The sequence below is a fragment of the Chiloscyllium punctatum genome, chromosome 25 (assembly GCF_047496795.1).
Source record: "Chiloscyllium punctatum isolate Juve2018m chromosome 25, sChiPun1.3, whole genome shotgun sequence".
Lineage (NCBI taxonomy): Eukaryota > Metazoa > Chordata > Chondrichthyes > Orectolobiformes > Hemiscylliidae > Chiloscyllium > Chiloscyllium punctatum.
The window spans coordinates 73,279,480-73,306,665 of NC_092763.1; the positions used below are offsets into that span (position 1 = coordinate 73,279,480).

A 27,186-nucleotide genomic window follows, 5' to 3' on the forward strand; every position below is an offset into this window, starting at 1 on the left:
GATTGGCACCACATATACAAACATTCAATCCCTCCACCACTCGTGCTCAGTAGCAGCCATGTGTGCTATCTACAAGATGCACTGCAGAAATTCACCAAAGATCTTAAGACAGCACCTCGCAAACCCACGACCACTTCCATCTAGAAGGACGAGGGCACCAGGTACTTGGAAACACCAGCAGCTGCAAGTTCTCCTCCAAGCCCTCACCATCCTGACTTGGAAATATATACTGCCGTTCCTTCACAGTTGTTGGGTCAAAATCCTGGAATTCCCTCCTTACTGACATTGTGGGTCGACCCACAGCAAGTGGACTGCAGCGATTCAGGAAGGCAGCTCACCACCACCTTCTCAGGGGCAAATAAGGATGGGCTATGAAGGCTGGCCAAGATTAGAGTAGTTCTGGAAAAGCACAGCAGGTCAGGTTGCATCCGAGGGAGCAGGAAAATCACCATTTCGGGCAGGAGCCCTTCATCAGGGCCAGCATATGAATGCTAGCCAGCCAGTGATGCCCAAATCCCACAAATGAATAAAAAAATGTCCTAGCCTTGGGCCAGAGCAATGTAGATTCACCAGAATCACCAGAGTTAACATTTCAATTCAGTTTCTTCAGAACAGTTCCAAAGAAGAGTCACACCAGACTCAAAACATTAACTCTGTTTCTCTCTCCATAGAGACAGCAAGAACTGCTGAGTTTCTCCAGGATGCTCTGTGGTTATATCTTCAAATTAAAGATTGGCTCACTAGAATGAAGTTGAAAGAGATCATTTTGCTCATCGTGTCCACACTGGCACTTGATGGATTCAATAGAATAGAATCCCTATAGTGAGGAAACAGGCCATTCGGCCCAATAAATCCACACCAACCCTCCAAAGAGTAACCCACCCACACTCTTTCCCTCTACCCCTATATTTACCCCTAACTATTGCACCTAACTGACCACATCTCTGGACACTGTGGGAGGAAACCAGAGCACCCAGAGAAAACCCATGCATACACTGGGAGAATGTGCAAACTCCACACAGAATCGAACCCAGGTCCCTGGCGCTGTGAAGAAGCAGTGCTAATTAGTGCCGCCCAAACAATTATTTCCCTCCTGCCACTTGCCTTCTCACCATAACCTTGCACATTCTTCCTTTCAGATGACAATTTCATTCTGCTTTGAATATTGCAGTTGGATCTATATCTACAATTGTCTCAGGCAATGCATTCCAGACAGATCTTAGTTATTTGATTCAGGAAATAGTTTCTTCTCATTAATGTTGTTGCTTCTTTTGATAATTATTTTTCAATCTGTGTCCTCTTTTTGTTAAGCCTTTCATATGTGGAAACAGTTCCTCCCTCTCTATTCTCTTCAGATCCCTCATAATTTTGGATACCTTCTATTAAATCACCTGTTAATCTTCTCTTCTTCAAGAAAGACTGTACTAAAGTCTCCAATCTATTATCATAACTGACATTCCTTATCCCTTGAACTATTCTTATGAATTACTTTCTCTGAGATCTTCACATCCTTCCTGCAGTGAGGCCACTGTACTCCAGCTGAAGCTGCACTATTGCCCTTGCCAGTGAATGTGCTCTTTGCTCATGTAGTCATTTGTAGATTATATGAAAAACTGTATGTTTTATTATCTGTTCTCTCAATCTGACTTGTCACCTTTAAATTCTCATACATATCTACCTTTCGCTCCTGCACCCCACTTAGATTTGAGCCCTGGATTTTATCCTGTGTCTTTGTTCTTCCTACCAAACTTAATCACTTCACATTTCTTTGTATTAAACTGCATCTGCCACCTCTCCACCCACACCACCAACTTGCCTATGCCCTTTTTGAAGTTCTAAACTATCTCCCTTACAGTTCACATTGCATCCACATTTTATACCATCCAGAAGTTTTGAAATTGTACCCTGTTCACCAAGGACTCGGCCATTACTATATTTATCTAAGCAAAAGCAACGTTGGGACCAACATGGTCCTCCTGGGGAACTGTACTCCAAAACTTTCTCCAATCCATAAAAACATCCACTAACCACAATTTTCCTGTCACTCAACTAATTTTGTATCCATGTTTCTATTGGCCCTTTTATTTCATGAGCTATAACTTTGATCACAAGTCTGTTGTGTACCATTGTATTGAACAGCTTTTGGAAGTCCAATGCATGCTACATGAACAGAATGGCCCTGATCAACCCTCTCTGGTAAGTCTTCATAAAATGCCAATTGAACATCATTTCCCTTTGGAAATCCATGCTGGCTTTCCTTATTAAACTAACATCTGTCTGTCTGATTATTGGTTTGTCCCAAATTATTGTTTCTAGAAGTTTCCCCACCACCAAAGTAAAATTGTCTGACCTCCAGCTCCTGGGCTTACCTGTACATACTTTATTTGATAAACAGTGTGGCATTTGCAATTCTCCAATTCCCTGGTACTCTCCCTGATTCTAAGGAATGGTCTTAAGAAGCAATCTTCCAGTTAAAGAACGGTAGAAGCCCAGAAATCTCTCCCAAAAGGCTGCAGATGCTGGGGGAGGCAAATAATACTCTAGGATGGAGGTAGATACAATTTTAGTGGACTAGAATGATAAGAGATATGAATCAAATGTGGGTAAATGATGTTGTGATACTGAATGGCTGAATAGGCTCGAGGAGCCTCATTCTCTTCCTTTATTCCATATTGGTTTATCCCGTTCTACTTAAAGTTGTTTATTTTATTGCTTGCAAGTGAAGAAGAATAGGTGACGCCAAGATAATCATAGAATAGGATCATAGAATCGCTACAGTGTGGAAGCAGGCCATTCAGCCCATCAAATCCACACCAACTCTCTGAAGAGCATCACAAACCAAACCCACCATACCCTACCCTATCTCTGTCATCTTGCATTTCCCACGGCTAATCCACCTAGCCTGCACAACCCTGGATATGTTGGGCAATTTCCCATGGCTAATCCACCTAACCTGCACATCTTTGGAATCATAATGGGATGGCATGGGGGCTCAGTGGTTACTGCTGCTGCACCAGGGACCTGGGTTTGATTCCACTGTGACTGTCTGTGTGGAGTTTGCACATTCTTCCTGTGTTTATGTGGGTTTCCTCTGGGTGCTCCATTTTCCTCCTACAGTCCAAAGAGGTGCAGGTTAGGTGGATTGGCCATGCTAAACGTAGGGTTATGGGGATGGGGGGTGGGGGGGGGGGGAGCTTTTCAGGAGGCTAGTGCACACTCAGTGGGCTAAATGGCCTCTTTCTGCACTGTAGTGATAATCTGTAATAAATGAATGCCTCTGATTGTTATCAGTACAGGTATTGTCTCACCTCACTGAGTTAGTACGCTAGAAATTAAGCCCCAAGACTCCCAAAGTCATCATAAAAAGTTAAAGGGACAGAGAGTATCCCAATTTACCTGATTTTCAGACCCAGTTTGACAGAAAATGTGCACCAGGCTCTTACATATAAATAAGGTTGACCTTTTATTAGAAATAAACAGACTAACTACAGCCAAGCAATTATGAACAATCAACCTTTAATGTTAAACTCTAATCCCTCTTTACACATGGGCACAGGCATGACAAAATAAAATGTAGGTGTTGTGGGTGGAAGGTAAACTGGGAAATCTGTTCAGTAATCTCCATCACAGGATCTCCTGGGATGCTTCTTGTTCTGATCAGAATTCTGCTTCTCCGTCTTCCTTCTCCAGATATTTGTAGGAGGGGCACAAACTAATCACAGTTACAAATAGACACTGACTTATTAATTAAAAGTCATGCTTACAGCAACTGCTGAAAGAAAAAAAATTTTTTTTTCAAGCTTAAAGTATCTTTTACTGCAGAGAACAGAGACAGTTCCTGAACTGGTGGGACTCTGAAGCTTTTAACTATCTTCTTCACAGCTCCAAGTTATTCAACTACCTGAGAACCAATCACATTGTTGTTGGCAGGCAGAAAGGCTTTCTCATCCATAACTGGTCACTAGTCTACACAACCCTCTGCTACTTATTGCAACCAAAGCTCCATTTATACACAAACCTTAGACTCCAGTTCATCTGCAAACTACACTTCAACAAATGCTGAAGCCAGTAGCTGTGCAAACTGTGCTTACAATGTGTGTCAGATCACTTACTTTTAAGAATACAGTAATCCTCCAAACAAAGCCTGGTTTTAAAATGATTCCTTTCTCATTTCAGTGAAATACAATGAAATACACAGAAAAATAAAAAGACAAAGTCTTTGCAGTAATGAGCTGAGTTATTAAGGAGGAAGTGCTGAAAAATGGAGGATTTACTCAGCAGTCCGCATGAGAGAAAGATGTGACATTTTTCTGTAGTTATACGGAGACAGGGAAGAGAGTCCATAAGTTTCATTGAAAAGCTAACATCTTTTTCTTTTGTACCAGTCAGATCTAGTGGACCAAAATATATTGAATTTCCTCCCAGAACAAGAGCATGCAGAAGTATACAAGCTGCTATCGAATCAGATGCTAATGACAGACCCGGTTACTCGTGACTATCTGAACAGTATGTACACTGCTTCCATTTGCTTTATCATGAAAACTAGTGTCACGCTGCTAACTCTTATTGCAAGTTTAACTGAGGACATCAGAAGGTGGATCTAAGTCATAGCCCCAATTCAGATCTGTTGTTGCAATGTTCATAGGGGAAGGAAAGATGGCCGGAAGTGTAGCTGTTGGAAGGCCTAAGCCCAAAGGACTGGGTTAAATGAGAAGATAAGGAATAAAAAGAGTGTAAGACAGTTGAAAGAAAGAATGCTTTTCATTTATATAGTGTCTTTCACATCCTCAAGATATCTCAAACCATTTTACAGCTAAGTATTTATTTTTTGAAGTATCTTGTGATATAGGAAACATGGTAGCCAATTAGATTCTACACAGCAAGCTCTTTCCCACCTACAAAAATGTAATAATGACCAGATATTGAAGTTGATAGTAAAAGAAATATTGTCCAAGCTGCGAGCGAGGACTCTTCTTCTCTTTAAATCGTTGATTTTGTAATTCTTCCATGGGATGTTTGTTGCCTCTCCCAAATTGCTCTTGAATGGAATGGCTTCCTGGATCATTTCCAGACCGTTTAAGAGTCAACCACTTTGCAGTGGGTCTGGAGTCACATGTAGGCCAAACCAGATAAGGGGAGGCAGACTTCCTTCCTTCAAGGACATTAGTGAATCGGATTGGCCTTTTTGATAATCTACAACAGTTCATGGTCTCTGTTACTGAGGCGAGCTTTATATTTCATTGCTGAGTTTATGTTCCACCAGTTGCCATTTGAAACTGTGCTCAAGAAGTAGCAGACTGGGTATCCAGGTTGCTAGTCTAATGACATTATCGTTGAGGTCCCAAACACACCCCCATCAAAAGACAAGTTGTGCTATGGCCACCTTAGAGGAAAAGCAGGTAATTTAATATTCCAACTAAAAGACAGAAGCTCTGACAGTGCAGCATTCCCTCAGTATAGCATTGGAAATATAACCTTTGCCTTTGTGTTCAAATCAAATAGAATCAGGAACATCTGACTTGATTTGAGAAAGCTGACTCTGTGTCATAGCTGACAGTATTGTAAACAATTCCTGTAACCCTCAGTGAGTTGAAGCACTGGCACTGATATGTATTTCTGATTATATTGCAATGGCAATGTGAAACAAAAACAGAAATTGCTGGAAAAGCTCGCCAGGACTGACAGCATCTGTGGAGAGAAATCAGAGTGATCGTTTCAGGTCAAGTCCTCAGAACACACTTAATGTGGGTTAGTGCAGTGCAGACGTCACCACCTGAAGAAATAACAGTGGGAAGTCAGTGAGGCTATCCTGAGCGATGACAGATTGTGTAGCAACCCAGTCAGCTGGATTGTCATGTAACAACATGTTACAACTGCCAGCCTTGTCCCAGCCATTCGAACATTTGCCTATACTCAGGGTTGTAGATGCAGCCTCCATTTCCCCAGCATAAAATCTACAACCTTACAATTTCTAGTTGCTGTCGTACTCTCTACTCTAAAAAAACCGACCTGTGACTAATTTTTATTTGCGTCAAAGTCTTTAAAAATGCTTATGTGAGGCCTGAATCAGCAAGCACACAGCCTGGAAAGTGCAAGACAGCTATTGCCTGTTGTTTGGTGAGAACTTGGTGGTGTTTTGCTGGATGACTCATACCAATTGGTGGCCTATTTTCATTGATTTAACAGTTGGGAGTTTCAGGCAGGGACCTGTGAGCAATGTTTCAGATGCAGCTGCCAACAAAAAGTGCAAGAAGCAAAGATTCGAACAAGAGTCGATAAATAACATAAAACCACAACAGAGTTTCAGGAAGAAACAAGATTTGCAGCAGCAGCAGATTGCAGAATTATCTTCAGTCTTCAGAGAATGGGACAGTACAAAAGGAGGCCATTCCATGTTTGTACAAACTCTCTAAAAGGGTTAACAAATTAGCCCCACTCCTTCCCTCTTTCATACAGCACAGTATGAATCATGTCCATGCTGACCATAATCCCAAACATACTAGTCCCACCTGCCTGCTCCTGGCCCATATCGCTCCAAACCTTTCCTATTCATGTACTTGTCCAAATGTCTTTTAAACGTTGTAATTGTACCTACATCCAGCACTCCCTCAGGAAGTTCATTTCACACGTGAACCACCACCCTCTCTGTAAAATATTTGCCCCATGTCTTTCTTAAGTCTCTCCTCTCTCACCTTTAAAATATGCCCCTTAATCTTGAAATCCCCCATCCTAGGGAAAAGTCACCCTACCATCCACCTTACCTATATCCCTCATTATTTTATAAACCTCTTTAAGGTCACCTCTCAACCTCCTACACTCCAGTGAAAGAAGTCCCAGCCTATCCACCCTTTCTTCTCATGCAAACTCCCCCCCTACTTGGCAATGTCCTGGTAAATCTCTTCTGAATCATCTCCAGCTTAATAATATCCTTCCTATAACTGGGTGACCAGCACTGGGCACAGTATTCCAGAAGAGGCCTCACCAATGTCCTGTACAACCTCAACATGACATTCCAGCTCCTGTACTCAAAGGTCTGAGCAATGAAGGCAATCATGCTGAATACTTTTTTAACCACCCTGTCTAATGTGAACTAAACTTCAATGACTTAAGTACCTGAATCCTTAGTTCCTTCTTTTCCTTTTAAAGTACACATTCGGTATAATTTTAGGAAAATAGACAGCATTTCACTGAAAGCACAATGTGCGTTATTAGTCTGGTAGTCTTCTGGATCCCAGATCTTTGAAATAATCAGACTTTAAGCCTCAAATGTTGAAAGCTCTTGTCATTCTTACAGTTGTCATGCTTTCTTGGTGTTTAGGCTATTTCCAGGTTCCACAAAAGCTTAACTCTCCAACGCATCCATAACTGTGGTCTGACGAAAACACTTAGACATGCAATTGATTCCTGTATAAGTAGTTCCTAGCTCTTTACAGACAATCCAATGCTATCTGAAAATAATTTGTTGCCCAATAAAATGTCACATTTCATTGAAATAAAAAGAGGTTGGCTTCTCTGAGTCTAGTGTATGAGGACATTGAATACCTGAGCAAAGGGAATAGGGAAAATTCAAAGAACTATTTAAAATAGATGGATTTAAGGCTGCACTCTGTTTTTATTTAACAATTTAGAATTATGGATGTAGGTTTGCTCGCTGAGCTGGAAGGCTTGTTTTTATTTAGAATTATTTCCTGCATTCTAGCGGCCCAGAAGAAAGGAAATTGTTTCATTTCGTTCTCCTGCCATTTTGATCTTCAGCTCAGGGATTTTTCTTTTGCTATTCAGGCTTTCATATATTTTTGTTTCTGTTTGGTATTACCAGAAGAAAAGGGTACAGTGGGCCAATTAGCTCTGTTAACTCTCTGGCTATCACTGAATCACAGAGGCATAATGGTACAGAAGGTGGCCATTTGGCTCATTATACTGACATGGGTTCTATTACTTACTGGCAATCTCCTGTCTTTTCCTGTACAGTCACACGGCACAGAAACAGGTTCTTCAGCACCCTATGTCCATGCCAACTATAACCACCAAACTACACTAATCCCTTTAACTTGCACTTGACCCATAGCCAGCTATGCCCTTTCATTTGAAGTGCTCATCCTCATATTTCTTAAATGGTGCAAGATTATCTGCCTCTACCAACCTCTCAGGCAACATGTTCCGTATTCCTACCACCGTCTGGGTGAATGTTTTTTTCCTCAGATCCCATCTAATCCACTATTCCTTACCTTAAGTTTTGCCCTCTGGCCTTACATTGTCTGCCATGAGGAGAATGCTGTCATAGAGTCATAGGAATGTACAGCACGAAAACAAACCTTTCGGCCCAACTCATCCATGCTGACCAGATTTCCTAAATTAATCTAGTCCCATTTGCTGGTATTTGGTCCATATCCCTCCAACCCCTTCCTATTCATACCCATCCAGAAGTCTTTTAAATGGTGTAACTGTACCATTCTTCAATTCATTCCATACATGCACCAGCCTCTGTGGGAAAATGTTGCCCCTCAGGTCCCTTTTATATTTGTCCCCTCTCACCTTAAACCTATGCCCTCCAGTTTTGGACTCCCTTTGCCTCTCATCAATCAGATTCTCCCTCAGCCTCCTCCGCTTCATGGAGAACAAACCCAGCTTATCCAATCTCTCCTCATAACTGAGACTTTTCATTTCAGGTAACGTCCTGGTGTATCTCCATTCCACCCTCTTCAGCGCAAAATCATCTTTCTGATTGTGTGGCAACCAGAAGTCCACACAGTATTCTATGTGGCCTAACCAATATTTTATTTAGTTGTAACAAGTCTTTCTTGCTCCCATATTGTACACTCCAGCATATGAAGACTAGGATCCCCTTTGCCTTTTTCACCACCCTGTCTACCTGTGCTGACGCCTTCAGGGATCAATGGACTTGTATACCAAGGTATCTTTGTTACTCAGTACTCCCTAAGAACCCACCATTCATTATGTATGTCCTTCTCTTATTAGAACTCCCAAAATGTATTACCTGGCACCTATTGGAGAAAATTTCATCTGCCATTGCTCTGCCCAATTTACCAGCTGATCAATATCAGACTGCAGTCTGAGACCATCCTCCTCACAATCAGGAACCAAAACAAAAATTGCTGGGGAAACTCAGCAGGTCAGGCAGCATCTGTAGAGAGATCAGGTCCAGTGTCCCTTCCTCAGAATGGTTCAGTTCTGACTACCTTCTCCTTATTGCTCTTAACATGCTCTGGAACTTCACCACCCCAAGTGACATCTACAGCCACAATATCCCTGCACACCATTTCACTCCAAATAATCATCCATGACCCTCATGAATGCCTCAGTTAAGGCTACTGTGTGCTTCAGAATCACACTGACAGCACAGGCTAAATTCCAGTTCCGGCTATTGTACACGTGTGTGATTTATGTTTGATGCAGAGTGGTGCCCTTCAAGCTCTGTAACCAATTATCTCTAACAGACAGAGATGCATACAGTCCCTCATGAGCTATGGTTAATTACGTACCCACCTAGAATAACTAAATGGTTATGCACAAAATATCAATGAACACATCAGGGTTGGGTGGCCCAGGTTTAGATCCCACAGGCTCCAAACGTGTCTCAACAGTTTGATTAAAGGTATCTAATAATAATCTCTGATTCTGGCAAACTCTTCATCACAATCAGTGAGGGAATGGGAATTATTCCAGCTTTGTTTTGTTTTGGTTCATGACAAGACATTCAGTGATGGCACTGTGGCAATGCCGCCTTATGGCAATGCTTTTGTTTTTATTTTGAACGAGATAGAGTCATAGAGTTATACAGCATGGAAACAGACCCTTCCACCTAACTCATCCACGCCAACCAGGTTCCCAAACTTTATTATTTCTACTTGCCTGTATTTGGTCCATATCCCTCTAAATCTTTCCTATTTATGTACCGGTCTGACTTTCTTTGAAATGTTGTAATTATACCAGCCTCCAGCACTTCCTCTGGCAAATCATTCCATACACACACCACCCTCTGTGTGTTAAAAAGTTGGCCCTCATGTCCCTTTCAGTATTTTCCCTCTCACCTTAAACCTATGCTCTCTAGCTCTCTATGGTCTCCCCTAACCTGGGTAAAAGACCTTGGCTATTCATCCTATCTATGCCCCTCATGATCTTATAACCTTCATCCTCCAACACTCCAAGGAAAAAAGTCCCAGCCTATCCAGTCTCCCCTTATAACTCAGGCCCTTCAGTCCCGGCAACATCCTTGTAAATTATTTCTGCACTCTTTTCAGTTTAACATCCTTCCTATAGCAAGGTGACCAGAATTATGTGTATTATTCTGAAAGTGGCCTGCCAATGGCTTGTACACCCACAACATGATGTTAAACCTGAGACCTCTCTCTCTCTCGGAGGGCAGTGGCAGGGACTTGAACGTTTCATAGCGTTACCTGAACAGGAAGAGAATTATCCTTGGTGATCAGGTCGATACTTATCCTTCAATTCATATCATTAGAACAGATGACCATGACCTGACCATCTTAGTGTCTCTGGGAGCTTTCTGTACACAAACTAGCTGCCGTGTATCTAATGTTACCACAATGACTTCAAACACATATTTGGAAATTCCTGAGTGAAAAGTCTTTGTTGTACCCTTATGGTCCACTAGATACTACCAGCAAAACTAACGTCATTGGCAAGATACATGCAAGAACTGTAAAAAACACTACATCGGACAAACCAGCAGGAAACTTGTCACCAGGATACATGAACACCAAGTGGCCACCAAAAGGCACAACCCACTATCACTAGTTTTTATACATACAGACAAAGAAAGACACCACTTAGACTCGGACAACATACACATCCTAGGATGGTTGAGGACAGGCAAAACAAAGACACGCAAGAGAAGTTTTAGAGGCATAGCACTCTAACGAAAATTCCATCAATAAGCACATCGATTTAGATCCTACCTACCTCCCCTTTAAAAAAAATCATAAATGATATCACCTACCTTAATAAACCAAGACCTATAAATAGAGAGGTGGGTCATACCACCAGCGCTTCACCGGAGACTCCCATTGATGATGTTACGGAGTATGGTGACGAAACATCTGTAAACAAATCTTCAAGCTTAGTGTGCTAACTTACATACTTTCTTTTATCATTTATTTTTCCTTAACACCAAGGCAATAGTGCATCTCATGTTGGGAGTGGAGTTGTGAGGAAAATCAAACCTACAATTTAATTCTCCCTTGGCCCAGCATGCAGTAACAACATAACTCCAGGTTTCAATACAGACCAGCACACATGATTGACATGTGTGATGTTCAGAGGGCCATTATATCCCATCAGTTCTTTTCATAAGTAAAGAACATGTTGCTGTCAGATGAAGTGATGCATGGTTTATTGTAGAAACCAGTAGTGCTTGAAGTATTTGTCCCAATCATACTTCTAAGGTAGACGAGAGGTTGTTAACATGGTCTTGTCATGGTAATGATAATGTGAGTGAACCAGTGAGCTGAACATTGCATACACTAGGGCTTACAGCTGATCAGTCAATTGCATTTACCATGGCAAATTTCTCTAAAGGAGTAACAAGGCTGGACAACTGCACAAAATGATTGAGGGGTGGGTTGATTGCTTCTGAGTTAGCAGACAAGCTGACCCTGAGGACAAAGAAATTGAAGGAGTTTCTGTGCAATTTCATAATCAACACGTTGGATTCAGGCTGTTGTTGCACACGGAGTCTGGTTCTGAATGCACAACACAGTGAAAGCAACCACATTTCTTTAATGCACTTGTTGCATGTGACTAATCACCTCCTAAAGAGAAATGGGGGGGACTTGATAACTTAAGAGAAATTCCAATGACTGACATGATTTTTAATTCTGTCAGATTTCTAAAGCCTGTTAAAGATACAGAATTATTTCTACAATAGCAATTTGATTCACACATAACCTGTACATTCCAAACCAGCTCTATCTGATTTGAAAATCTCCTTATGGTGCCAGTTTGAACATAATCAGATGCATGTCTTAAGAAACTGGTAGCAGTCAAATGAACAGATAACCCATTCTCTACACTGCTGGACCAGCCGTGTGTAAATACCCTCCATTTATTTTCCTCAGGGTATGATTATGTAGGAAAATGTAAAAGATAAACAGGAAAAGGAAAAGAAAGAAAAGACTTGCATTTATGTAGTGCCTTTCATTACCAGAGGGAACCTCCATCAAATACTTCACAGCCAATCAAATACTTTGTAAGTGAAGTCATTGCTGTCAGGTGGAAGGCATAGCAGGAAATTTGTGCACAGTAAGGTCCAACAAACACCAATGTGATAATGATCAGATCATCTGTTTTCTATTGTGTTGTTGAGTGAAGGATAAATATTGTTCAGTTCTAGTGTGTCTGCTCTTGTTCCAAAGTGTGTGCCATGGGGTCTTTTAAAAGCACCCAAACACCTCTGACAGTGCCACACATCTTCAATGAGGTTGGTTAGCTCAGATGGCTGGAAGGCTGATTTGTGGAGTGACACCAACATAGCAGCATAGAATCCCTCCAGTGTGGAAGCAGGCCATTTGGTCCATCAAGCCCACATTGACCATCCAAAGAGCATCCCACCCAGACCAAGTCTCCACTCAATCCTTGTAACCCTGCATTTCCCATGGTTAATTCACCAAGCCATGTACATCTTTGGACACTATGGGCAACTTAGCATGGTCAATCCACCTAATCGGCACATCTTTGGATGGTGGGAGGAAACCGGAGCACCCAGAGGAAACCCACGCAGACATGGGGAGAATGTGCAAACTCCACACAATCTCCCATGAGTGGAATTGAACCTGGGTACCTGGCATTGTGTGGGTTTCCTCTGGGTAGTCTGGTTTCTTCCCACAGTTCAAAAATCTGCAGGTTAGGTGTATTGGCCATGCTAAATTCCTATAGTGTCCAGAAATGTGCAGGTTAGCTGGGTTAGCCACGGGAAATGCGTGGTTACAGAGTGGGGGGGGGGGGGGGGGGGGGGGGTTGGTTTGGGTGGGATGCTCTTCAGAGGATTGGTGTGGACTTGATGGGTTGAACGGCTTGCTTTCATACGGCGGGGATTCTATGAAAGATGACTATGAAAGTGTGGACTCAATTCCCTCACCAGCTGAGGTTACCATGAAGGTGTCTCCTTCTCAGCCTCTCCCCTTATCTGTGGCATGATTACCTCAGATTAAGCCATGATTCCCTCTCCCTAATGAGAAAGCACCCCCATGGTCTGGTAAGACAATGGTACCCTTATGTCTTCAGTACCGCAACTGGAGTATCAGTCTTTGTCCAATGCTCATAAGTTGGAATGAAATTTGAATCTCAACTGTTATGGCTGAGAGGCAAGAATCCTGCCAGCTGATTGCTGGCTGACAAGGAGAGCAGCATATATACTAACTCTGTCCCAAACATTTAGCCCCCTTCCCCTTGAATACATTCAATCTCCTGGAGCCAATCAAAGTAACGGTGAAAGCCTTTATTATCTATTGAACATTGCTGCCTAAGCCCTTGAGTGGCTTGTGAAGCCATTTCAGAAGGAAGTCAAAAGTCAAGCAAATTGCTGTGGGTCTGGAGTAGGCCAGACCAGGTAGATTAGATTAGATTCTCTACAGTATGGAAACAGGCCCTTCAGCCCAACAAGTCCACACCGACCCTCCGAAGAGTAACCCACCCAGTCCCATTCCCCAACCCCACATTTACCTCTGACTAACACACCTAACACTATGGGAAATCTAGCATAGTCAATTCATCTAACCTGCGCATCGTTGGTCTGTGAAAGGAAACCGGAGCACCCGGAGGCAACCCACGCAGACAGGGGGAGAATGTGCAAACTCCACACAAGCAGGTGCCCGAGGAACTGGGTCCCTGGCGCTGTGAGGCAGCAGTGCTAACCACTGAGCTACTGTGCTGCCCGATGGTTGGCAGAAATCCTTTTCTAAAGGGCATTCATGAACCAGACGGTTTTTATAACATTCTGATAGCTTTCTGCTTGGATGACCTTACACTGGCAAAATAAAAATCCTCCTTCAGCCCCATTTAAATGTTACAATGGCACTGTAAATTGCCAAACAGGTCATAATTGTACACCCCATTTGGAAAACATTTATCCCCAAATACTCCAGGTCAGGGCAATGGAGAATGAGCAAGACAGGTCTGTCAAAACTTTCTCAACCTCAGGGCATCTCGGGAACGGATGGCAAAGAAATTTCCACCCTGTTCAGACCTAAATCCCACCGAAGTTTGCCATTAGTAAAACAAACATTTACTTTGAAGCAATAATTCTGTAGAAAGGCAGAGTAACACAAGCCAGAGAGCAGCAAGAGAGAAGTCTAATTAGATGCAACACTGTTTATAGTTTTTTACCGAGGATTATATTTGAGAGAAATGTATTGGCATTGAATCATTAGTCTTAAAAAAGAAATCCTCTTCAAGTGTATTTAATGGAAAACATCCAATCCTTGTGTTAAAGTTAGAATTGAAAAATGTGTTGCTGGAAAAGCGCAGCAGGTCAGGCAGCATCCAAGGAGCAGGAGAATCGATGTTTCGGACATAAGCCCTTCTTCAGGAATCAGGAACTTCCTTAAAGTTAGAATTGCTCATTATGATGTTGACTTTTTTTTGGAAACTGCTTGAAAATCAATTGAATAGGTATACCCTTTCCATTGTAAATGCACCCCAAAATAATCTGGTACAATATCTTCAATAATAACTGAATCTTTCCTTTTTTTTCCTCAGATCAAAATCACGTTGAGTTTTGTTGTCATTTATCAAGAGGATCGTTAGATCCCAAGGAACCTCCTATGTATGAATATGTAAAATTTGTAGGAAGCTTTAGATTTCACAATATTGGTGAGTTTAAATTATAATCATTTACTTGTCCTACTCTTGTTAATTATTTCAAGATAAATGAAAGGTTAAAAAGTGGTTTCACATTTCCATTGTGGTCTTGGAGCCCTTAAATTATTGGAGTAAAACTCTTTTTGTCAAAAGTAAAATAGATATTATAAATAATTTGCCAAAATCAGGCAAGTCACAGGACCTCAAAGTTGGGGGCCTGCATGAGTACAACAGGCAAGGCAGTCTTTCATAAAGAAAGCTTCCTGACTGGTTGCTTCTGAGATTGCCAACCGAGGGCAGCATGGTGGCTCAGGGGTTAGCACTGCTGCCTTACAATGTTAGGGATTATATCCTTCGACGATTGTCTCTGTGAACTTTGCACTTTCTCCTTGTGTCAGCGTGCGTTTCCTCCGGGTGGTCTAGTTTCTTCCCACAGTCCAAAAATGTGCAGGTTAGGTGGATTGGCCATGCTAAATTCCCATAGTGTCCAGGAATGTGCAGGTTAGCTGGGTTAGCCATGAAAAATGCGTGGTTACAGAGGGGGTGGGAATTGATCTGGGTGCGATGCTCTTCAGAGGATTGGTGTGGACTCAACAGGCCGAGTGGCTCTCAATAGTACTGGCTCATTTAGAGGGCACCTCCCAGCAAGGTCAGTGCTATTGGAGACCATCAGGGAGTATGAAGACTGTTCAGCACCAAAGGCAGCATGGCTGAGTTGCACAAGAGGACTTAAAAAACTGTGACCTCAACCTGTGTGGAAGCAGTTTGGATGGGCAACCACTCCAATAGATTGTTGGTGACCATGACTGTGGCCATACCCATCCTTTCATGGCTCTGAACGTCCAGCTCCGATTCCTGAAGCCATTATTGCAGAGGCAGCCTCTGCACACAGCATTCTGCTGGAAAGAAGGCAGCAGAGACCCCATTATTTGCACTTACTGTGGGGTCTCAACTCTCCATGTTGCCTGTCATCCTGCATGCTGTGGGCAACTGTCCCATGTCCCTACCCTGTTGCTGCCAGTGGGGAGCCCTGCTGAGGTTTCCCTACATTTTTTTTAACCAGCCTTCCCCTCACCCACCCACCTCCAAAGCCACCTTCACTGTGCCCGACAAATCCAGCCTGTTTTACTGGATGGATAGTTTTCCAATTCAACTTTCACAGTATTTTGCACAATATTTCACAAATGACAGTGTAACCATGTAGTTGAGGCAAAACTGTTTCGCCTGTTCTAAAAGGACATTATTATCTTTCCAGTGCCTATGACTTCTTGCAATGGCTTTGAATCAGCCATATCAAGGTCATTTCGATCTGCAGCAAAAGAGGAAGTCTGCCTTGTGGCTACTGGGCGCCTTGTCATCCCCCAATTTTTAAAGGTAAGCACAATGAAAATGCTGCTTTTTAGATATTCCTCAAAACTCCAGATTATGATCTGAGTGAAAGAAGCCGGCTGCCGATGCAGTAATGTAATTGTAATTACAGTGCCATGCTATTTCAGACTGTCTAATGAGTCCACTTCAAACAGGAATGGTTAATTTAATTTAATAATATCTACTTGCATCATTATTTGTTACATTCCACAATAGATAAATATTTCCCAAATCCTTTATACTCTTGATGATGTGACAGGATCTCCTATGAAGTTGTTTATAAGTCCAGGAGTTGGTTATTTACATGATTAAGATCATGAAAAATTTTGTTTCATTGCCAGTTGTGACCGACAGTGAGTTTGTAGAAAGTCCAGTTGGCCTTGTGCTGTACCTGGCAAGTCTCAGCCAACAACCTACTTCCAGGCTTCATCCAGCTGGTCAGTGGCTTTCATCTAGAAAACCACTGACACACTTCAGACTCTGAGCTGCGTCTTCTGTCCCCAGTATAGAGACGAGTACAGCCACCCCCAGCAACATGTAAAAGCTCATCCCACTTGATAAATCCAAAAGACCCTCTGAGTATAATTGTGTACATGTTGTAGGAAAGTTTGCTTTTAATAATTATTTCAAGATGAGATTGGAAGGTGTTGCGTGTAAACTGCAGAACACACATACGCGCGTACACACACACACACACACACGTACACACACACAGACACACGCACACACGCTCACACAGACACACGCACACACGCTCACACAGACACACGTACACACTCACACAGACACACGCACATACTCACACAGACACACGCACACACGCTCACACAGACACACGTACACACACATACACACACACGCACATACTCACACAGACACATGCACACACGCTCACACAGACACACGTACACACTCACACAGACACACGTACACACTCACACAGACACACGCGCACACGCTCACACAGACACACGTACACACGCTCACACAGACACACGCGCACACGCTCACACAGACACACGTACACACTCACACAGACACACGCACACACGCTCACACAGACACACGCACACACGCTCACACAGACACACGCGCACACGCTCACACAGACACACGTACACACTCACACAGACACACGCACATACTCACACAGACACATGCGCACACGCTCACACAGACACATGCACACACACACACACCTCCATCCCCTCAATAGGTACTCACAGCGTGTACGTATCCATCTCATTCCTACCATCATTGTCTCCATCTATATTTCCTACTGCCTCAAGAAAGCAACCAACGTAATCAAAGAGCCGTCCCAACCCGGTTATACTCTCTTCCACCCACTTCTATCAGGGAAAAGATATAAAAGTTTGTATACACATACGAACAGGTTCAAGAATAGCTTCTTCCCCGCTGTTATCAGATTTTTGAATGGGCCTGATTAATGTTAATGCTCATCTCTCTCACTGCACCTCCTGGGGAGCTGTAACACTGTATTCTGCACTCTGTTCTTTTACCCTGATACACTTTGTATGATGTGATCTGCCTGTAAAGCACATAAGACAGCACTTTTCATTGTACCTTGGTACATATGACTGAAGTAAATCAAATCAAATCAGATCAAATCTTGAGCCTCCTTGGTGTTAATCATTCCACTATTGCAGTTATTGAGTTATTAGTTACTGAGACCCTAAATTCTACAGCAATCTCCCTACATCTTCCAGCATTGCTCACCAGTTTTAAGATTCTGCTGAAAGTGTACCTCTTTGACCATGTTATTGGTCATCTGGCCTATTACCTTGTGATGTCATATTTTTGTATAACACTCCTGTGAAATGTCTTAGGACATTTTGGTATGGTAAAGACACTATTTAAGTTGTTATTGATGATAATTGTAGGCTACAATGATCACTTCTGATGATATTGTTTCTCAATGCAGGAACTGTGCAATGTTGAGGAATCATGTGAAGAATTTACATCACGGCATAGTTTAGAGTGGAAATTCCTATTCCTGGACCACAGGTAATTTATTTCCAAAACTCCACTGCCTGTATACAGTTTTCAAAAAACTTTCTGTTCTTAAGTTTCTGCTGTCTGAGTCCATTCCCAAAGTTTCTGCCTATTTTCACCCCCAAGTTTAATAGGTATTGTGCAGATTAATTGTTTAAATTAATGAGAAGAATGAGTGTCTGGGTCTGAGCAGGATGGAATCTACAAGGCACTGAAATATTGTGGTCCACTGCAGATAAATATGTTTGTTGTTGTGCTGAAGGAGAGGAGAGACAAAACAGAGTAGAATATTGCTGGAGTATTGGAGGTTTACAGGAAGCTAGAGAGATAGCAGAGGATTTGAGGGGGTGGTCTGAAGTGATCATATGGGAGGATGTGAAAGGGGAGATTTTGAAGGTATGGTCAAGGATGTTCCAATCAAGGCAATACTTAGCAGGGAACTAAATACAGGGCAGTGTGCGCGTGGGATGGCGGATAAATTGAGTTTTGGTGTGATTGATGCCCTGAGTCTGATATCACTCAGACATCAAGGGGCATGGTTAGTTCTGGACGAAGATATTAATTATACAAAGCTTATTGTAAGCAGCCAAGCTTGACCATGTATATCTGCTCTCTTTGTCTTTCCAATATCATGATGTCCGAGGCAGGAGGGCTACACCTTCTAGACTGTGTACACTCTTGCTATGAGATTTCCAGTAGGAAAGCTGACCTGTTGGGACTCTGCTGTTTGAAGTGTTTCATTCCTCATAGCTCTTTTAGCTCTGGAGTGGATGTGTTTATATGGATAACTGATCCTGTTTGACTTGAAAGTTCAAGAGAACACAGTCTGACCATTTGGGTGGTTCCATCAAGTTAGCTATTGGTAATGAGGCCTACATCTTGTTAAAGTTCTCCCCCTGACAGATGAGTGTATATTGTTTGATCAGACGTCTACCTTTAACAAGTCCAGGCTCTTAAAGGAATACAATGACAATATTCAGGCTATCAAGTTCCACATCAATCATGGCTGCCTTGCATGTGACATTGACTGGCTATAAGTTCCCTGTCAATACCATGACATGGTCCTGATGTTCCAATCAAAGAATTGCCATCATCTGTCTTTCCATTCTTTATCTGAGGTGATGGATTCCATCCATTGGTGAGAAGGGATTCCATACTCCAAGAGCCCAATGAAGGTCAACCATGGTGGGTCAGCACCATAGCAGCCTAGTCCACTCTACTTAGATGTCACTGGCTAACCATTAGGGCATGAAAGTTCCTCCCACCATTGGAGACAACCATTCTCCATATCAATGGATATGGAACTATCGCTTGTAATTGCTTGTCTTCTGTGTTGTGTTAATGCTCTGCAGTAAAAGGTGTCAAGGAGTTTGGGGAGAAAACAGGTGAATGGCATTGAGATAGAGCTCAGCCATGCTCATGTTGAATGGTGGAATGGGCTCAATGGACTGAATTACCTATGCCTGATCCTATTTTCCATCTTTTTATGGAGAGGTGAAAACTTGGGCAAAGCATGCAAAAATCCTTGGCTACCCAAGTATAAAAGTTCCATGCTTGATCACCATGGAGAGGGCCTCTGCTCCAGGTATTCTGTCAAAATTTACTCACATAGACTTCACTTCTCTTGAGGCATCCACAGTCTTGGAAGTATTTGTCCATTGTAGAAAATTTGTTTTCTATCATGCACATTGGATGTTTCCAAAACTCCTTCAAGTTTCTCTGAAGCTTTAGCCTGCAAGCATCTCAGTTTGCAAGTGTTGCCATGAGGAAGTGCTGTTGAGGAGTTACTGATGGAGTGGCTGTTAACTAACCGGGGCAGAATTACACATGTGGGCCCCTTTCTTGCATTGCTGCTAACCAGTGATGCAGGTGGAAAATGAGAGCCAAACCGAAAAGCATAATTGACATTACATTGACCAGATGGATCTACATCTTGCAGAGTTAAGGAAATTATACCTTTTACTCTGGGTGTAGTTACTGAGCATGTTTGAAAGGAGATATATCATTGTGATAACAGATCACATGGAACTGGAGTTTTGCCAGTCGGGATCCCAGGAAGATGTCCCCTCGCACCATCATCTCTGTTCAGTAAAACTTGTTGCTGTTCCTTCGTAACAGCGTAGATCTCACAGAATGACACAACCCAGGCCTGAGTGGTTGAGTTGGTCTTACTCATGCCTCTGAGTCATGATTCAGGACCCCACTCCAAGATTTGCCACAGCATTGTGCACACAGTAACATTCATGGAAATCAAACCCAATCAGTAGTTCCCTGATAATTGAATGGCTTAATTATAAAATATGTAATTGTTGTAACAAATAGTCTTCATGTCTGCATGCAAGTTCAGACCAAATATCTAGGTCACAGTTAAACAACAATTATTCGTACACTGTACCTCATGTTAAGGCTACAGAGTAGTATGTTCATTGCAGTATCAGTTCCAATCTCCCAGCAGAGTGCTAGACCATGATTACTGATATCCTGGCTATATCAGAGAGGCTCAGCTACATTAAACCCGACCTGTGTAGCCAATATACCAATTCAGCTGTCTAAGTCAGGTCAGAATCTCAGGACTGCTGCATTCTCATTCATGTCATGACCATTCTAATGCTAAGCTTGACCAAAACAAGAAAAACATGGCGACCTTGATAAGCAGTTAAGGTGTCTTGGCACCACCCATATCTTGTCTTCTTAGATTCTTCCAATCTTTTAGCTTACAAAGAGTAACCAGCCTTCCTTCATAAGGTTCCCTTTTTATGCATTAGGCTACGAGGCCCACATTGTAATTCCCCATCAAGTTACTTTCTATCCAAGTTTCACTACAAGACGAAATTTTTAAAATAATTTTAGCACGCACTGAACAATGAAATAACTGAAGTGTGTAGTCATTCATCAGCATTAAAGTTATTTTTTGTTAATTAGGAAGAAGAATCAATATATGGACTTCTCAAGATTCTGACAAGTATGCACATGGAAATTAATGCTGTTTCATTGGATGTTGTTACCAATGGGGCATCATATTGATGGCAATTAGGAGGGGACCAAAGATAGATCCTTGGAGGTCACCAGAGGTAACGGTGTAGGAGTTACAACAGTAGTAACAGTGAATGATGGACTGTGACTAAACATTATGAATGGAACCAGGCAAGTGCAATCAATGCAACAAGACAGTAGTGGGGAGGCGTTGAGGAAGAATGGTATGGTCAACTTGCCACAGGCTAGAGTTAGGAATACCAGTTTACCTTTATCACAGCCATAACAGCTTGAGAAGTAGGATGTAAAAATGATGGAATGTTCCAGAATTTGTCACTGCTAACCATAGGAGATCAGTGTATCTAATCCTTTAATGATTTGGAATATTTAAACATTTCACAATCAGGGAGCAATTATACAGAGATTTCCCTCAGGAAATGGAAGTGGTGAACTGGTGTCCCTGAGAGGAGGTATATCAGGTTGTGGAAGGTATCAGCTTGATTGCCCACCAGACCTCCTCATACCCGTTGCTTTCTAACATTCTAAAGTGAATAGTTACTGGATTAGTGGTGCTGGAAGAGCACAGCAGTTCAGGCAGCATCCAACGAGCAGCGAAATCGACGTTTCGGGCAAAAGCCCTTCATCAGGAATAAAGGCAGTGAGCCTGAAGCGTGGAGAGCCTTTATTCCTGATGAAGGGCTTTTGCCCGAAACGTCGATTTCGCTGCTCGTTGGATGCTGCCTGAACTGCTGTGCTCTTCCAGCACCACTAATCCAGTATTTGGTTTTCAGCATCTGCAGTCATTGTTTTTACCTAAAGAGAATAGTTGCTGATTTAGTGTGTTTCACACAACTGTAATACAATTCAGTAGATCGGATGAGTAAATGTTGAGAATGAATCTGTTTAAGCAGCCAAGTGTTGGGAATGGGGGTGTTTGAAGATGTTGATGACTTGTTAATACTTTCAGGCAATAACATTTGGCAATTATTATTTGGCAGGTGTAGTTATTCGTCTATCATAAATCCACGTCTTTTTTATCTTCATGACACAATAGACCCAGAGGCTGTAAAAATGGCACAATATATAAATACATATTGCAGATCCTCGGTATTGAACTAATTGTATACCGAATACAACAGTCACATCACACATCGAAATTAGGAAACAAACAGTTGACCAAATCAGATTCGGTTAGGACAAGCTTCAATGTAATTAACCTGACAAGGTCAACCTGTTAGAAAGTAAGGAAAGGAGTCTGCAGATGAAAATATCACACAATTGGAAAGGACAGCTCTGTATGGTTTTCATTGACCCGTGCTGTCCTTGGGCTGACAGGCTGCAGTGGAGGAATGGTCCATTTTGGGAAAGAGATTAAGTTGAGGAAAAGCATCATTTCCCCTTGGTTAACCTGTAAGAAAGCACTTTGCACAATGTCAGCTACCCTAAAGTGTTGAACACTCAGTGAATTAAGAAACACTTCAGCAATGTAAACAGGAGAAGGGATTAACCCATTATCAGAAACAACGATGGACAATATTGCATCCACAAACTTATTAAAATGCGTACAAAGTATTTGTAAAATGTTAGGTCATGTTGGATTAATTATTTAAAGGGAAGTGCTGAACTCAATAGCATGTTCAAGACTCTTGACAGAAACAAGATAAATGAATCCCTGTTAAAATGCTGGTGATTTCCATATGCTCAAGAATTAGGTGACAAAGTTGTAGGTTCAGATTGAGAAAGGATGTGGGGACGTTAGGATGAATTACTTTACCCAGAAGGTGGTGAATATTATTGACTGACCAAAGAGGAACGAGACACAGATATTGTGGAAATATTTAACCACACAGATACATGAGCGAGGTGACAATTGAGAGGTATTTGTTTCTCTGTCCCTCCACTGTTCCATGTGCTGCGAATGAAGATTTCAATGGTTGACAGTCTGGAGCTCCTCCGAAACTAATGTTACCTTGTTCCTCTTTATCAGGGCCCCTCCTATTATAGGTTACTTACCGTTCGAAGTGCTAGGAACATCTGGCTATGATTACTACCACGTTGATGATCTGGAGCTTCTAGCAAGATGCCATGAACACTGTAGGTGACTGGTGCTATATAATAGTGATGGAATAGGGACTTGTGTTATAGGAACAGTGTCAGCAGTAAGGTATGTGCACTAACAAACATGTTATAGATCAGTGCACAGCAGTCTACTGACATCCAACTCTCCCCTTGGTCTACTCGACAATTAATTATGAATAACTTTGCACAGTATTTACTTGAATGCATATTTTGGAATAAAAATAGAAATTGCTGCAGAAACTCAGCAGGTCTGGCTTCATCTGTGGAGAGAAAGCAGAGTTAACATTTCAAGTCAGGTGGCTCTTCTTCGTCATCCGGTTCTGATGACGATTTGGAGACAGTAAGGGCTACAGATGTTGGAAGCCAGGGTCAATAGATGTGAAACTGAAAATGCACAGCAGGTCAGACAGCATCCGATAGCAGGAAATTCCATGTTTCAGGCCAAAGCATTGACTCTCCTGCTCCTCAGATGCTGTCTGATCTGTTGTGCTTTCCCAGCTTCACGTCTATTGAATCTGGTGAAGATTCATTGGACTTGAAATACTAACTCTGCTTTCTCTCTCCACAGTTGCTGTCAGACTTGTTGAGTCTCTCCACCAATCTGTTCCTGTTTCCAATCTGCAGCATCCACAGACCATTGTTATATCATATTTTGGAATGTTCGTTTATCTATTTGTTTAATCGTGGGGTGAATGAAGTGAGAAATGATAATAGCTCTGTAATTAGTTATTGTATCAATATAATCAGATCATTTTGGGTTCTGCAATATATGTTTCACAGCCAGGCTGCCTTAGCTCACCAATCTATCCCTCAAACCCTTCAGTTCTACCTTAGTTTACTTTCAGTTTTTGGTTACTAGTTTGTCCTGTTTGAATTATCTTTGTAAACCTATGACTCTATGACTCTAATTAGGAAAGAATTAGAGATCTTATTGAAACATACTTCGTTCTCAGATCACTTGATAGGGTAGATGTAGAAAAGTTGTTTCCACATGTGGGAGAGCCTGGGATCATGGAATAACAAATTCCCTACAAGAAGGAAGTAGGCCATTTGGCCCATTGAGTCTACATTGACCTCTCTGAAGAGCATCCCACCCAGACCCACTCTTTTCCCCTACAACCTTATATTTCTCATGGCGAAAGTGAGGGCTGCAGATGCTGGATATTAGAGTCCCTAATGAAAGGTTTTTGTCCAAAACGTCGATTCTCTCAGTCTTCAGATGCTGCCTGACCTGCTGTGCTTTTCCAGCACCACACTCTTGACTTATATTTCTCACAGCCAATCCCACCTAACCTGCATATCGTTGATTGAGAGGGCATAATCTCAGAAAAGGGGGGAACGCCTATTTAAGACAAAGGTGAGGAACTTTTGTTTTCTCTTGGAGGGCAGTCAGTTTGCAAAATTATTCACTAGAGAGCTGTTGAGCCTGGGTCTTCCAGTAAATTTGAGGCTGAGACAGATTTTAAATCAGTGAGGTAATCAAGGACTATAGGGAAAAGGCAGGAAAGTGGAGTGGAGGATTTTCAGATCAGCCATGATCTCATTGAATGGCTGTGCAGACTCAAAGGGCTGAATGGCCTACCTCTGGTCCTATGTCTTATGGTTTTATGATTTATTCTCATCTTACCTTTCTTTTCTGTGTAAACCAAGATTTGAGATGAATGAGTGGATCTTGACTCAACAAGTCAATAGACTGATTTACAATTCTCTTGATTTAAAGTTAATGAAAATTTTCAAAACTTAACTTGTTGTGACAAGTTTGTGTCATCACTCATAAAGTCAAGGTCTATCCCATTGACATGGATTAATGAGAATGCAGATTAAATCTTGAGGGAGAGATATCTTAAGGGTCGAGAGTGTGGTGCTGGAAAAGCACAGCAGGTCAGGCAGCATCTGAGAAGCAGGAGAATTGACATTTCGGGCATAAGCCCTTCATCAGGAATAAGGCTTGCAGGCCTGGGATGGGGGCGAGGAGAGATATCTTAAGGTTTGTAGCTAGGTGCTAAGTGAATGAAGGTTGTCAGCTAAGCTCTTTTGGAGACACTCCCTTTGACCTTTCCAATGTTCTCATACCTACAACACTGAACAATCTACTCTTTATTCACTTGCAACACTGAGATAATCTTTATTCACACGGCTTCTAAAGATCCATGTTTTTAGCTACATTGTTCAGAAAAGCATAAAATGCAATGCAGCCCCTAATTTCCCCTACCAGAGAAGAATTTACTGCAAGGAAGGCTTTTGCACTTTTGGGGGAGTCCTCGAATATTAAATCTTGGTTCAATTTCAGCTCAAACTGATGGAATACTATTTCCACTTGCAGCTTGTAAGAATCTTTTAGAGAAATGTGCATGAGAGGTGAAATTCAGTTTCTAATAGACAAAGTCTGGATCACAAGGCTCTGTGTAACTCAATGCTTAAGTTTCAGTTACAGTGGAGAGTGATGAAAATTGTTATTGGGGCAGATTAGGTTGAAGGGCATACCTACTCAGACATGCGCCATTTTATGAAATAGAGCACAGGATTTTGGCTGTGTTCCTTCCCCCAGAAAGAGAGAGAGTAGTAACTTGTAAATGCCATGGCCCCCCCTTGTTTCAGCTTGCATTCAGATTGAGCTGTACATGCAGGTCCTGGGTTGGTTAGAGTCGTGGAGTGTAAAACTTACTGATAGGAAATAGATGAGATGAATAGTACAATCCCAAGGGGAATGTACAAGGCCAGTATGAGAAAGAAAAGAATGGAAAGGTATGCACATAAGATGAAATGAGGAGGGGAGAGTGGGTGCGGGGGTGGGAGGGGGGGGGGGCGGGGAGGAGGCTTTTGTGAAGCATAAACAGCAGCATGGGTCTGTTTATGTGAATGGTTTGTTATTCTGCAGTTCAAATCAGAAGCATAAATAACTTAAAACAAAAACATCTCTGTTCACAAAATGTATGTCTTCGTAAAATAGGAAGCTGCAACTTGAAAGTCAATGTGTAATGGGTTGACACTTATGCCTATGCTCATTCTGTGTAGTGATGCAGTTTGGGAAGGGCAAGTCTTGTTACTACCGCTTCTTGACCAAAGGACAGCGATGGATTTGGCTCCAGACTCATTACTACATCACCTATCACCAGTGGAATTCCAAGCCAGAGTTTATTGTCTGCATGCACACAGTGGTGAGGTAGGTTCACTTTAGTATCATGTCGTTGTATTAGTCAGCTGGGACCTGAAATGCAGAGATAATTGCCCATTGTGAGGAAGGATATTTCTGAGAGGTGATAACCAAATCTCAATGTGGTCTCTAGTGAGTGCTTCAGTGGGTTACTCCAAGTATTAACAGCATGTCCTCATCCTTGATTAAACCTGATATCTCACAAGAAAACATCATGCATCTCTGACATAATGTAACTAACTATTAAGTAATGTGTAATAAATCTCTTTACTATTGATCCAAACTGAGCCTATCTTCTGCTTGGGACTATCACAAGCAGAGAATAATACATAAATGAAGAACTGGTTTACAGAAAATATCTAAGACATTGAGTCATAGAAATGTGCAGCTGGCAAACCAACCTTTCAGTCCAACTTGTCCATGCCAACCAGATATCCTAAATTAATTGAGTCTCATTTGCCAGTGTTTGGCCCATATCCCTCTAAACCATTCCTATTCACATATTCATTCAGACGCCTTTTAAATGTTGTGTGACATTATGGAACTCGAACAGGGAAATTGAAGCTGCAAGTCTTATTGCTTAGATAATCACTCCTATTCAATGTCACTGCTTAAGATTAAGAAAAATAGCAGGTTCAAGAACATCATTAGCTAATATGAAAATTGCAATAGCTTTCACATTTTTTTTTAACTAACTAAACCTTGCAGCATAAAAAGGGTTCTCTTGAAGCAGGGTTTAAAATTAGCAGCTTGATTCATAT

The 27,186-nt window shown here is 42.0% G+C and overlaps 1 protein-coding gene across 6 annotated transcripts in view; it reads left to right on the forward strand.

Annotated features, from left to right (window-relative positions):
• The window catches only part of npas2 (neuronal PAS domain protein 2), a 290,102-nt gene that overhangs the window by 218,221 nt on the left and 44,695 nt on the right, over positions 1-27,186 (forward strand). For 5 of the 6 annotated variants that reach the window (XM_072595560.1, XM_072595559.1, XM_072595562.1 and 2 more), the window contains 6 exons: positions 4,386-4,506; positions 14,737-14,850; positions 16,094-16,212; positions 18,149-18,231; positions 23,180-23,286; positions 26,287-26,434. In XM_072595560.1, the coding sequence (XP_072451661.1) occupies positions 4,386-4,506; positions 14,737-14,850; positions 16,094-16,212; positions 18,149-18,231; positions 23,180-23,286; positions 26,287-26,434 (692 nt within the window). The remainder of the gene's footprint in view (positions 1-4,385; positions 4,507-14,736; positions 14,851-16,093; positions 16,213-18,148; positions 18,232-23,179; positions 23,287-26,286; positions 26,435-27,186) is intronic. The other variant, XM_072595564.1, reaches the window with a different exon arrangement.